General features: G+C 36.6%; 3 protein-coding genes across 5 annotated transcripts in view; 1 reads left to right on the top strand and 2 right to left on the bottom strand.

Annotated features, from left to right (window-relative positions):
• LOC121733963 overlaps nt 1–14,327 on the bottom strand; it is a 220,587-nt gene that overhangs the window by 106,346 nt on the left and 99,914 nt on the right. Inside the window, exon 4 of the mRNA XM_042124370.1 lies at nt 12,927–12,951. The gene's annotated coding sequence lies outside the window, so the exon portion shown is untranslated. The remainder of the gene's footprint in view (nt 1–12,926; nt 12,952–14,327) is intronic.
• LOC121733984 lies at nt 2,461–11,100 on the top strand. Of its 3 annotated transcripts, XR_006036630.1 has the most exons (6): nt 2,461–2,524; nt 2,965–3,187; nt 3,648–3,841; nt 9,783–9,974; nt 10,505–10,639; nt 10,881–11,100. XR_006036630.1 is itself a non-coding variant. In XM_042124399.1 (5 exons), exons 1-5 carry the CDS (start codon nt 2,479–2,481, stop codon nt 10,564–10,566), a joined length of 717 nt encoding a protein of 238 aa, XP_041980333.1. In that variant the 5' UTR covers nt 2,461–2,478; the 3' UTR covers nt 10,567–10,661. The 3 variants fall into 3 exon arrangements, 2 of the variants coding, with proteins under 2 accessions (XP_041980333.1, XP_041980334.1); XM_042124399.1 differs by lacking the exon at nt 10,881–11,100 and having other exon boundaries at nt 10,505–10,661; XM_042124400.1 differs by lacking the exons at nt 2,461–2,524; nt 10,881–11,100 and adding an exon at nt 2,654–2,697 and having other exon boundaries at nt 10,505–10,661.
• Nucleotides 11,117–11,820, bottom strand: LOC121733986. Its single transcript, XM_042124402.1, has one exon. The coding sequence runs from the start codon at nt 11,736–11,738 to the stop codon at nt 11,184–11,186; it is 555 nt and encodes a 184-aa protein (XP_041980336.1). The 5' UTR covers nt 11,739–11,820; the 3' UTR covers nt 11,117–11,183.

Genomic DNA, 14,327 nt, shown 5'->3' with positions numbered 1-14,327 from the left:
CAGTGGCCTATGATGCATGCTTCGTAATGGTTTGGAGTTGCATATGATTTGGAGCCCGCATGGAGCTGATGATTATAGATGATGGTACTTTGACAGTAAAGAGCTATAGCACCGACATCCTGGAACTGCATGGTGTGCCTTTTACACAGTTTTAGGTAGTAATTTCAATTTTATGTGCGTCCATAGAGTAAGAAAATCGGGCATTATTACCTAAACGATGCTGACGTAGCCCAGGTGGAGAGGCCAGCGTGGTGTACGGATGTGGATCCGATTGAAGACGTGTGGCACATCAATGGGTGAACGGTACGAGTTAAAACTCCAGCTCCAAAATGTGTCCAGGAGCTCGAGTTGGCGCTACTGGAGGAGTAGGAGAATATCCCACAGGAAATGATTGACAATTAAAATGCAAGCATGGAATGGCATATCCAGGCCCTCTTGAGATCCATAGAAGGCATGACATCAGCATTACACGCTTTTAACATGGCATTTCTTTAATAAAAATGGAGAATTTATCTTAAAAACTTACTACTGAAATTCCAAAGATTTTCTTAATTTTATGATTTTTGCTGATTTTTTTCTATTTTTCACGTTTTTATGCTCTAAATTTATATAAAATTTATTTTTTAATAATCAATTAGTAAATAAATAAATAAATATATAAAAATCAGTGAACAATTAAAAAAAAATTGAAAATTTTGTTATGTTCCTCTAATTTTGCCGGTGTGTTTACATCTTAATGTATGAAAGTATTAGCAGACAACATCATAATATATATATATATATATATATATATATATATATATATATATATATATATATATATATATATATATATATAATATATATATATATAAAACTCAAAGGCGACTGACTGACTGATCTATCTAGCGTAGCGTAACATCATAATATATATATATATATATATATATATATATAAGAAAGGATTTTGATAAATTCCAACCCCAAGGTGTTCAAATAGGGGATGAAAGTTTGTATAAAATAATACTTATTAACGCGAGCGAAGCCGCGGGCAAAAGCTCGTAATATTATGTAACCGGAAATCAATTCTGTGTTCATCAAGGACGACTAGGTTTTTAGAAATTAGTTTTTAGGGTTCCGTACCCAAGGGGTAAAAACGGGACCCTATTACTAAGACTTCGTTGTCTGTCCGTCTGTCTGTCTCCAGACTGTATCTTAAGAACCGCTATAGCTAGACTTCTGAAATTTTCACAGATTGTGTATGTCTCAACAGACATACACAATCTGTGAAAATTATATAGCGGCAACCCGCTATAACAACAAATAGTAAAAACAAATTAAAATTAATATTTCCCATACAATAAACGTTATTTTTTAGGCCTTTTTCGCTCTATATCAATAATGGCATGACTTGAATTCACACATAGTTTTGTTAAATGTGTACTTTAATATTTAATAATAATATTAAAATAAAATAAAAATTTAAGAGGGGCTCCCATACAAAAAGACACAATTTTTAGTCTACTTTTGCTCTACGTATCGGTACGGAACCCTTCATGCGCGGGTCCGACTCGCACTTGGCCGATTTTATCTATGGACATGAGCCATGAAATTATAATGAAAAATTCTTCATAATCTTTTAAGATGAGAAATTCTTCATAAAAATTATAACAATATGTAAACAGAATTTACGAAGTTGTACTAAAATTAGATTTAGGCTTTTCATCGAATTTAATCGACGATGACGATCAAATTATTGTTCAATGGGATCGCCAAACGAAATAATGTATTTCATCGGATTTCCATTCTATTAATTCGAAAGGCCGTGCCATTAATTTTGTACTTAGACCCATCTTAATATGAAAAGGTGATCGAATCTAAATCGAATTGAATAATGGCTGAACCATAACGGCTAAAGCCATTAAATATGGCAAGTTGGTATTTTTTTTCAAAAACAAGGCGTATATTTCGTACTAAGTATATTTTTCACATTGGTCTCATTCAATTATTATTCTACCATAATATATTTTTATCTCGTGTATTTTTAATGTTTTTATGCTCTTTATCTCTTTCGGTGATACTGCAATACGCTTCAAAAAATTAGAAAATAAGTATTTATTTCTGAGATATTTATTTAATGGAAGAGATGCAGTTCTTTACAACTTAATAAACTAACCGCAATAATAATATATTATTTACTCTGTGATCTAACTAAGCAAACAACAGAGAAGTTAACATTCACAGGCATCAATTGACTCATTATTTATTCAAATTAGTTTTTAAATGCTTTGATAGAAGAAACGTACATTTACGAGTAGAGAACTAAAATCATTATCATACCTTATGGCCTTGCCATATTGAGGTAAAAAGGCTATGTACAAAATGATCGTATTGGGAGCCACACAAAACCTTTGCCAAATATCTATGCCAAGCTTTCATCGATCAGTCGCGGCCTATTAGATTATAAAGGTCATATTGATTTCCTATTTTAGGTAAAAAATGGCTTCCTTAATATTCCACACGCTGATAATAATATTCTTCCAAAGTAAGTTACTTTATTCAATATTTAGATGAGTGGAGTTAGGAAGGAAATAATTAATTTTCTGTTACAACTTAATGTTTTATTCAGTTCATTCATTTTAACGTAATTAAGGGAGTCAAAGTCTTTAGCGTTTATATAAAAATATTCAATGTTTTCTGATCTCTAGTTTATAAGCAGTAAGTAGCAATAAGTATCTAGCTATAGCAATTTTGGAAAAGTTTTTATTTGTGGTAAATAAAATCCGAAACTACAATAAATATGCACTTTGAAAGGATAACGAGCCGGATATTGTTAAAACTTAATAGCAAATACGTAGAGAATTATCATTATTAACGCAAAAAAAAAATCGTGCGCATGTAAAAGTGATCAGCAGCAAGCAAAGACCACATCTCTGTCTATCCGGAATTTGCAGTATTTTATGAGTCTCACTCAACCTCTTCCAGCCGCCTTCGTGCTGGTGCTCTCTTGGTGCACACTCAGCTGCCGCTTCCCCCCCTCCCCCTCCGAGCTGCACGAGATCACGCTTATGAAGTTCCTCTATTTATACGACCCGGTGGCCTGCGGGAGAGTGGAGTCCTACAACTTCACCAGTACCGCCGTCAATCGCACCACCATGTCGAGTATTATCTGGCCGGCGAAGAACGTCGTTGCCGCTGGCTTTCGATGGTATGGTATGGTAATGTGCTCCTAGTAGATCAAGCAATTATAAAAAATAAAATGTGCTCCTAGTATGTGCGAGCGAGACGGACAGGGAAAAGAGCGCTGCAATGACATAATATGTAATGTAATGTTGAATTTGTATTTTCTGGTATTAATAATGCGAATAATATAAGCCGAAAGTGTGTCTGCCTGCTTCGTATTTGTCATCACTATACCTAGCGCAACTAGCTAGCTAGCATTTTAACAAAATTTGATATGGAAATACTTGGATTTCCTGAATAGGACATAGGATAGTTCTCATCCCGGAAAATGTAAGTTTCCTACGCGATAAGCATTTCGCTGCGACGAAGATGCGGGTAACATAAGTAAGTTTAATTTTTGAGTAACCATTCTAGAAAAACAGCGTTCGTTTCGCAAGATTTTGTATGCCGGTACAGTTTCATAAAATCTTACTCATCTATTTCAGGAAGCTGAAATTCTCCCTCACCCTACACATGCTCTGGCTGTCTCTGGGCTTGGCTTCGGCACTGTACGGTCGGCATCTCCTCGGCCTGTACCTGACGGTGCTACCGTTTACCGCTGCCGGGGCGGCGCTGCTGGTGTCTGATATCTATATTGTCATTACGTATCTCATGGATATTCCCTATACGAGCACTGAAGGTGAGTGAAGTAGCTACTGACTTATGCACTCCTAGTAGTACGCTATAAACGTATAACGCCTCCGTGGTCCAGTGGTTTGGAGCGCGGCTCTTGACGCGGAGGTCGTGGGTTCGATTTACGCGTTGGAATCGTGTTATTTCCAAGTTTGATTAGGACAATGCAGGTTGATGACCTTATTGTCTGACAAGTAAGATGATCCAGGCGTCGGATGGGCACGTAAAAAATCCTGCGCCTAATCTCTCGCCAGTCGTGTCGGTCGTCTGTCCCACTGGGTTAGGAGGTTAAAGGAATAGAGAGTGCTCTTGTGTACTGCGCACACACTTATGCGCTATAAAATTACTCCTGCGTAACAAGCCTGGTTTTAATGAAACCGGCCACCGTCACCGAAATCGGTGTGGGAGTTATTATTATAAGAGACAGTGCTTACAAATGCGTAGGACAATAATGTACTTGCTTGCTAGTTGCTGCTTTGTATATTCCCGGTACGGACTGATTACTGTTGGTAAAGTCTAGCCATATTCGACACTTATATTTGCGTGAACTTGGCGTGAAGATGCGAAAATGACAAGCACTTTTCGGTCGATGGTCTAATTTATCTCTATCGAGCGTTTAGTCTTTTAGATAATTCTCGTCTCAGTTAGTACTATTTTGTAACGAAATCTTCTTCAAAACTTTCTGCTCCCTACAAAGTTCTATTCTAAAACAATTTCAGAGAGGCGTAAATACAATTATTACCAATTTGAAATACGAGTACCTCAGGGTCGCCATGTTGTTTTACAAAGTAAATAAGGTTGTGAAATGCGATAATTGCTATAAATTTACTTCCGAATAAAATTTTGTTTTCCCCGAGCAAATATTTAGTGTCGTTGTTGCTTGTTTTTATTATGTAAACCAATTATATTTAATGTAATTTCAATAAATTTAACAGGTATCAATTTTTTTTTTATGAAATAGATGAGCAGAAAAAGGACACTGGGAAAAGAGCTGTTACTGCAGCTATTGATGCGCATTTCCTCTAGTGGTCCTTATAATTCTTCCTTGAGGCTACAGGGGTCTATGGGCACTTTCCTTTATTATCTATGCAGCTAGCCCGTGATTTATTTTATTTATTATCTGCCTAATTTAAACAAGCAAAATAATTGTTATTTAAAAGTTTAGTCTAGAAGAAGTATATCCACCTAAACTAATATTACTCACGTAGCTTGTTGTATCAGCGAATTAAAAAGGCAATAAAGACTTCAGGTAGATAAAATCGTCGTTACTTCTGTAATTAAGGTGCTAGGAGATAACGAGTTGGGTACGACTAATAAAACATTGCGCTACAAAAGGAAATCCTTTAGGAGCATATTATGGTCAGTCGTTTTTGTACACAACTTTTTAGATTTTTATTATTTATGCATAACAATGCATAAATAATAAAAAAAATAAATCAATACATAATAATGTCTCCAAAAAGTGTCTATTATAGACCGCACAAAACTTTTAGATCGCTAGATGAATCCAGAGGTGGAAGTCAGCGCATGGGTGTTAATTCACACGAATAGTGGGACCATGAGCATTGAGCGTACATCCAACTATAAGACTTTCAAGATTTAAAAGTGACAGTAGACATAAAAATATAATAATTTAAATTCTGAAAAAATATATGTGTTAGTTAAGGATCTAACACAGTGGAATTTATATTCCATTACACAATATCATGAACTTCACCCGATAGAAAAAAATCCCAATGTTCTTTTAACGAAATTGCCATACTATGTCCAAATTATTTGTGAGTTGTGACTGAAAGCGTACCAGCCGAACCTTTGCGCCTGCAATTTTATAGTTTTTTGATGGTCGTCATTTTATACATCAATTAAATCGAAATTTGGACATAGTATGGCAATTTCGTTAAAAGAAAAGGTAACTTTGCGATTTTTTGTTTTAATGGAATATAAATTCCACAGTGTTAGATCCTTAACTAACGCATAATATATTTTTTTCAGAATTTAAATTATGTACTATACTTTTATGTCTCCTGTCACTACTCACTTTTAAATCTTGAAAATCGTCTGATTCTGGCAATACAGGCCCTTAAAATCGAATACTGCGCCTTCCCCTTCCTTTTCCACAGCCATCTTAAGACTAAGGTCCGATTTCATCAACGACTGTTTAAGTTAATGCTTTAATATCACGTTACCTCTTTCGTTTTTCATATGAATTAAAGAGAAGACTTGACATTTTAACAAGCTGTTAACACTAACAGACGTTGGTGTAATCGGACCTTAAAGTAATACCCGACCAAATTCGAGTCACCATTCACTTCGTTTTTGTTCTTTCGCATCCGCCATCACAAAAGTCCAAGGCCGTATTCACGAAACTTCATCTTAATCTAGTGCTAAAGTTTTCAAGTAGTAAAACTTCATTAGAAAGTAACAAAACAGTAACGTAATTAGCTGAAAGTAGTTTCCGTTCATGAACTCTTTATTTTAACTCGAAATATTGCGGGCTGACTGAGAAGGGAATTGCACTATTTATTTAGGAGGTACCATTTTATTTTCGACGAGGGCATTATAATTATGTCTGTCTGTGTGTGTGTGACACTGTAAAATAAGGTAAAAAAGCCGGTTTGGTTTGGATGTTTCTGCTAAAAAGCTGTTTCAGTTTGAATTTCCCCGAAAAACAAATTGGAAAAAGCTGTTTATTCGGGATTTTTCGATTTTTTTTGTTTTAAATTTTGGATATCGAGTGTTATCGCATTTCTTCTCAAAAGAATGATATTAAGTATGTTTAGTGTAAAAAATGTAAACATTGTACAAAGGCATTTCTTTAAAAAGTTTAAAAGCTAAACTAATAAGTGCTAGCTAGTTTTATTTACATGGTTCCCGTTAAAAAATAATGTTAACAATTTATCGGAAACCAATATTTTCATGTTACATCACACATGGTCGTAGTATAATATTATATTATATAACTACTCTAAGCTGTAGGTACGCCAACGAAACCACGCGATGTAAGTTTTACACACAACACGTTAATATTCGATGGCGTCCGCACCGACGGCTTTTGCATACTAATGATCTCTCACGGATGAGCTGACAAGAGTGACGTCATCCAACTCTACTGAACCACACTGAACCCATTACTGCCTACTCGTGTGATGGACACGGCGTATGATCATTTGATCCCTATTAAGAGGATACATCAGAGGCGAGAGAAATCGAAAATAGGTATTTAAAAATGTACTGCTGTCTCACCAATCTCAAGTCTCCTACCGCAGAGCGCGATAGAGACAACACGACAAAAGTTCTAATAAAAGAACAGAAAATCTTCGATTCGTTGTCCGCTGATTCCTTCTCCAAAACTTAACCGATTTAAGTACTTTTTTTATTAGGAATTAAAGCAAAGCTTGAGCTGTGTTTCTATGTTTTATTTTTTTGTATATTTTAGCCGTTTTGTTTTCTGGGTGTTTGAACACAGAGGAAAATCTTTCAATTTTTTTGGGTTTTTGGACATTCTTATCTTTATGAAAAAAAGAAAACATAGGGACATGCTAATAGTGGCCATAGATATTCAGGAAAAAAATCATAACTCTACCGGCATTATCCAGGGAGGAAACAGGGGACAGCGTTTGTATGGAATAACGGCGGTGTGGACTCCTCTTAAGGGAAGCTCTGAAGTCTGAACTACACGGTTAAGTTGGTTCCATGGATGTTATAATGTCGATAAAGCCTGTTATAATCGCGCTGACATGAGTTACGTTATGGTTGAAAGAATACATAATTTATATCTAGCGGCTTAGAGGAGTCCACACCTCCGTTTTTCCATACAAACGTTGTCCCCTATTTCCTCCGTGGATAATGCCGGTAGAGTTATGATTTTTTTCCTGAATATCTATGGCCACTATTAGCATGTCCCTATGTTTTCTTTTTTTTCATAATTTTATTATTAAAAAAAATAAAAACGTCTAAAAACCCAAAAAAATGGCCAGAATTTTCTCTGTGGTCAAACACCCAGAAAACAAAACTGGCTAGAATATACAAAAAAAAATAAAACAGGAACACAGCTCAAGCCTTGCTTTAATTCTTAATGAAAAAAGTACTTAAATCGGTTAAGTTTTGTGGAAGGAATCAGCGGACAACGAATAGAAGATTTTCTGTCAGAGGAAGATTCTTAATATTATTAAGAGTGGTGCCTGATAGAAGGTAAATCTGTCCTTGCAGCCCACAACAAAATTAATAAGAGTTAGTAATAAGTTAGGACAGACTGCAACCCTGTAGAGGGTTACACTCGTCCAAACCTGGTAACCAGCATCACCCAGGAGTTGTCTTGCACACACAGGAGCCCTATGGATGTGGCATACGCCTTAAGCATGGTCTATAATAACATCTATTCATCGAAGGAAATTGTGCGGTCCCTAAAGCTAATGAAGTATACAGGAGCGGGAATACCTAAAACCAATCTAAATACCCTGTATCTTGTCCACACACAAGAGGAGAAAGCAGCCCTCACTAATACAGGCTATGGATCGGGAACGGACTCTCGCGTCCTCACAATCCATGAAGCTCAGGGATTAACGAGTCCCTCGGTGATCATCATACAGACCAAGTCCCGAAAGCTGGCAATCCATGACAGCGTTCCTCATGCAGTTGTAGCCATATCCCGGCACACTAACACCTGTGTCTATTACACTGACACTGATGGAGACGCTGTGGCAAGCTTCATAAAAACGGAGGTGTCAACCGAACACATAAGAGATTATAACATAAAAATGGCTATAAAAGACAGGAACGATAAAGTTCTAAGCCACATGGCGGGTAGATTCGACACAGAACGAGATATCGTTCTGTGTCGAATCTACCCGAATCTTTAACACCCTAGAAACTCCACCCAGCTTGAGTGACCCCTCTCCACCAAGCCAATGTCACAACATCTAAAGGCAAAGGGTGGAGCAGCATAAAATCTAAGGAAATCGGAAAATGTCGGACCTACTGGCCGCCACACTGACTGGGACCTTTTTTTTTTTTTTTTTTTTTGTTTTTTTTTTTTTTTTTTAAACACTGACTGGAAAAAAAAAACACTGACTGGGACCTTTATTTTTTATTTACATGGTTCCCGTTAAAAAATAATGTTAACAATTTATCGGAAACCAATATTTTCATCAAAAACACTGACTGGGAAAAAAAAAAAAAAAAAAAACACTGACTGGGACCTCACCGTTCAAAACATAATATTATTATTATGTAATTTATAAAACAATAAATATATATTTATTATATGTATAATATATTATAGTCTATTCTACTAAGTATATATATATAAATATATATTACTTATGTTAAAAAAAAAAAAAAAAGTGTCCATGGCGTGATGGACCACAATTAATTAAAATTCATAATATTATTTCAATTATCCTTGGTGCGAAAAATCTAAATAATAAAATAACAAAAAAAGGATATGGACGAACAGTCCATAGACGGCCACAATCTTATAATAAAAAAAAAAAAAAAAAACCCTGTAGAGGTATGGTTAATTATTGTAACACCTATTGTAAAGGAAAACGGCATATTCTGCAAATAAGTTCTTTTTCGGAACAAAGGTACCTAGGAGGAGTAGGAGATATTCCAACTATAATATGATTATACAAGGTGTAACAAAACACAGTGATAAAACTAAAGGGTGTTTATGGGTCCCCTGTATAACTATAGAGTTCACTGTGAAAGTAGCAGAGCTGAAAGAGCAAATATTTTTTGTACATTTGTATGGGCAAGCACCCCGACGCGACGTCATGAATGTCCCCATATAAAAAACTTACTCGTTCTGCGCTCCTACTTTCACAGCGAACTCATATAGAGTTTGTGTGTGTGTGTTCCCTATATATTATGTTCCCTTTATCCACCCATACATACCCTGAAGTAATATATATCTAATGGTTGTTTAGGTCCACCTTACTCCGTTCCAGAGTCAATAATCAAGTACATCGGTGCGGGCGAGGAGTACCTGGGGGAACTCCCCCCGGCGTTATCCGCTGACGACACCGACACCTCGTGGGTGCCGCTGCTGTTCGCGTACATGAGCTCGCGCGCCGTGGTGCTGTGGATCATAAACTATTGGCTCGTGCTGGATAACTTCACGGAGGGCTTGGCGGCTCACCGTGAGTATATATTACCTCGGTGTCAGGTCTTAGAGAGTAAGTTATCAGTATGTCGTTAGGACAAGACGGGAAAGGATACGTTGGAAATAAAGAAGTAAGGAAAAGCAAATCACTCATTTGCCTTTCTACTCTATAGCTTTGTCTACATTGTGCCTTTTTTTTTGTTCAACATGGGTATGCGTTACATAATAGCGCAGTCAACAGCGAAGGTGTGGCATGCCCGTGACGCGCGTCAAAATCCACCCGCATTTAAAAAAAAGTGTCATAACGCGCGCTACGATTTCAACGCGCGTTAATAGATACGGAAGTATCTATTGTAAAAGAAGTGAGTGGTGTGAAGGGATTTCTTATAAACTATGTATAAATCGGTCGATCGCAGTTGAGTGGCTGCTTTAACACAGAACTGGCGGTAGAAGGCTATTTATTGTACAGTTTATCATGACCAATAGTCATTAGGCGCTCAATTATTTTTACAAAGTAACAAATGTCTAGTTCGTCTACAATTAATGAATTTTCATTTTTATTTTCAGGTGCTATTAAAAAGGCAGCAATGGAACCCAAGAGAAGGCGAAGAGAGAGGCAGTACAGATAAAGTGCTCCCTTCGGCCCTGTCTCCAGGATGCAGTATTTACTTCGCAATGCAATGGCGTTTACTGCGCAGTGCTGTAATTAAAGTTTTTTACTTCAGCTCCTTAAGTTTCTAATTAACAGACTTATTTACATAATAAACCTATAATTCTGTTTAACTTAAGATTATTTTCGTTACATTAATAGCACCTACTTTATTATACAGGTACCAAAGTATAAATGTTTTTTTTAAATTTAAATCGTGAAATCTAATTAAAATCAGTTAATTAACTCAGCTCATTTTAAGAAGATTCGATGCGAAATCTAGTAATGTTCCAGGCGTGAGTCGTGAGGCAAAAGGGGCGCAAGGCAAAAGGAGCAGGGGCAAAAAGGGAAAAATGCCAGCTGGTAATTAATGAACTCTGACGTCATCGATCCAGACCGTGCCGAAGCTTTCACATCATAAATTTCGCCAATTTCGCTTAGATTGAAAATGCTATTACAATTTCCTAAAATATCTATATATATAGATAATTTGGAGTAAATTTTCTGATAGTAACACAATGTTATGATTGGGTAATTAATTTATTTCCATTTTCGTGTGCACTAGAAACATAATATTTTGGGTAAACTTTGACACTTTTAAGGTCCAAACACATACAGGGGCGCTCTGTCTCTCAGCTGCAAGCGAGCAGTGTATCTCATATTTTGGATATCATTCTGTGACACGAACTCCACTCTCTGGAGCTGACCATTCGGCAGCAGCACGTAGTAGGTTCCAACACTCTTGGCCACCTCAACCGGTCCCTCCAACTTTTCCGCCGCTGGATTATCAGTTGTCGGAGCGTCGGTCGAAGGTACTCCATAACTGTTGTCCGGAACTCCGTAGCTGGTAGCTGGCGGTGACTGCTCCTGGGGCAGCGTGAAAGGCTGAGCCGGCTTCCATCCCGAAGCAGGGTACGGGGCACCCGCATCTGGGGGTCCGTACGTCGACGCTGAAGTCTCCTGAGGTAGAGTGAACGGCTCTCCTGAAGGTTTCCATCCCGAAGCAGGATATCCGGGGAAGTCGGTGGTCGTTTCTGTCGCCTCCGTGGTCGGAGCTAGCTCCTGTCTCTGAGACCTGAACCTCGCGGGTCTGAAACGAGGCGGCTCAGCGAATGCTCCAGCAATAAGGCAGAGAACGATTGCAAACTTCATGATTCCAGCGCACCGGGATAGGTTATGATGATGGATGGATGGACGGGTTTGTTACTGCCAACACAGGACACAAGACTGATGAGTTCCGACAAGGGTGTCTCATTTATACCATGAAATGTGTTTAATGAGCCTTTGTTTATCACAAATGGTATCATAAGGTTGGTGCTACGGTTAATGCTGGTCACGCGTGTTACGTCACGCCGGGAGCCCAATCGCGTCAATGCCAGCCTTTACCACCCATACACGATAAGGCCATCGAACGATTAATTTGTGCTAAAGTTTAAATAGGTTTTTTGGGATTAAACTATTATATGCCGTAAATGTTGTAGCGCTTATTAGTACCCCTTCTCCCTTTCTCTTCCCTCCTGTCTCCTTGTCTCTTTAATCTATTCTATGTATTCGAATAAATTAACAAGTTGGTAGTATTCTGTACGTATGTTTTTGATAGCCTTTTGATTCATGGAAATAAATTAGATGTAACTTCAAATAAAATTTTAATATCCTTTTAGAATCTTACTAAAGGGGAACATCGTTACTCCTTTACGCTAATTGTCGTATCCGATCTAAAGTTTTCATACATAATAAGTTCACATTTATTTTTCCTGTGGCAGGACCCTTATGCATTACAAGGATTACTTTCATAATATTATAAACTTTGAGCTAATATTTAATGGACTGTAGTGGGTTAGTAGTAGGAAAAGACGAACCTAAGAAGTGTAGAAATAATAGTGACAGCTTTAATAAAAGATTTTCCTAAAGAGGAAGCTGTTTAGGTTTAAGTCTACTATAACCATACTAATATTACAAATGCGAAAGTGTGTCTGTCTGTCTGTAACCTCTTCACGCCCAAAGCGCTGAAACAATTTTGCTCGGTATGGAGATACTTTGGGTCCCGGAAAAATGTAGATATTATGGTTCGGACTTCGGAAAAAGGTAAAAACGAATTTTGGCACAACGGAGTTGTGGGCGTCATCTAGTCTGCAATACTTAATAATAAATACTTAGAAAACTTCGACAGCGTGAGGCAGGATTGTGGCGAACAAACAATTAAAGATAGATGACCGTGACAAATGTTCGACGCGTTGCGGAATGCGGTAAGTAAGTCAGCAGGTCGTTGACCTGTTACATGACATGTGACGTCACTTGTCATGTCATGTTAGTGTTTACAAGTTAGCGTGAAATACTCACCTCTTCAATACTGGAAAGTCGATATCTGAAACCAAAAACATGTTTGTTTATAAACGGATGAGGACGGATCTTTATAGGATGAATAATTATTATCGATTATATTAATATTATCTAAAAAAATCAGAATTATCTAAACTCTATCAATACTGAAGCGATTCTTCTTTAGCGTAAAATGCATTTGTGCTTTGTATTAATTTCCACAGGTAGTAAAAACAAAAGTAATTTTTATAAAGTAATATGTTGCAAGTTGCAACTTTAATTAATCAAGGCAGATTATTATATTATTAATAGCAACACCAAATAAAAACTAGGCGCCGAGGTTTAAAACGAAGTGTAAAGTTTCCGATTAATTTAGCTGCAATACTTTCACGGGAAGCACGTCTGACGTCACTCGTGTAATTACTCCCAACTAAACTCATCAGCTCGCTACAAACTTCGCGTTTTGGTAGTTGCTATGACGTTTTGACATTTTACAATTTGGCACAATTTCCCTTTTTCGGGGAAAATCAGTGTAATGTTGAATATATTTTGCCTTTTCGTAGTTTTAAAATATTTTAAAATACTCACAGGAAACCTTAATTACTGAGCTTAAAATAGGTACAAAAGAGTATGATTTCACGATAAATTTTGCCAAATATTAAAATTATTGAAATGATAATAAGTAATAAGTATACAAAAATCATGAAAGATTTTAATGTATTTATTCATTATGTTTGTACTTTGATAATTAATTTCAATTTCAGGGAATCCGTACAAATCAAAGAGCTGTCTTGTTGTTTGGGCGTATCAGAACAAGGTTGTTTCCAAAAATGTCTCATAAAATGGCGACATAATAAATTATGTCAAGACTAAAATATATATTAATAGTAGGTAGTGTGGTATTATTGCTATTGTACACGTCATTTTATTAGAATTATAAATAATAATATGAAAAGAAGATTACCAAAAGTTGCTATTAGATCGTCGTAGTATAAACATTCATTAAACTCTATATTAATAAAAAATATGAAGTTGTTATAGAATCACCTGACGAAGCAGATTTAAAATATGTATATTCACAATGTTTTATGAGAGCCTAATAACATAATTAATGGTTATTAATAAAACTGTGATTGCAGGTAGTTACTACTACTAATAAGACAATAGTGATTAACAAATTAAAGTTAAATACTACTGTTATAGTAAACGCCTGCAGCTTTGTCCAAGCAGAAATCTTTGTTAATGTAGCAACAGAAAAGTATACACGTCACATCAAGACTCATTAATTCTACATAGGATACCTAGTACATGCTTTTATTTAGGTCTTAAAAAGTCACACCCGTTTGATGAAAAGGTTTAAATCATTTACACCGGTCGTAAAAACTCCAATAACGTCGTTTGCCACGCCAGCACTTTTACTAA

Source organism: Aricia agestis, chromosome 14, assembly GCF_905147365.1.
Source record: "Aricia agestis chromosome 14, ilAriAges1.1, whole genome shotgun sequence".
NCBI classification, from domain to species: domain Eukaryota; kingdom Metazoa; phylum Arthropoda; class Insecta; order Lepidoptera; family Lycaenidae; genus Aricia; species Aricia agestis.
The sequence above is the reverse complement of the archived record's forward strand: the minus strand, read 5'-3'. Positions and strand labels throughout refer to the sequence as shown.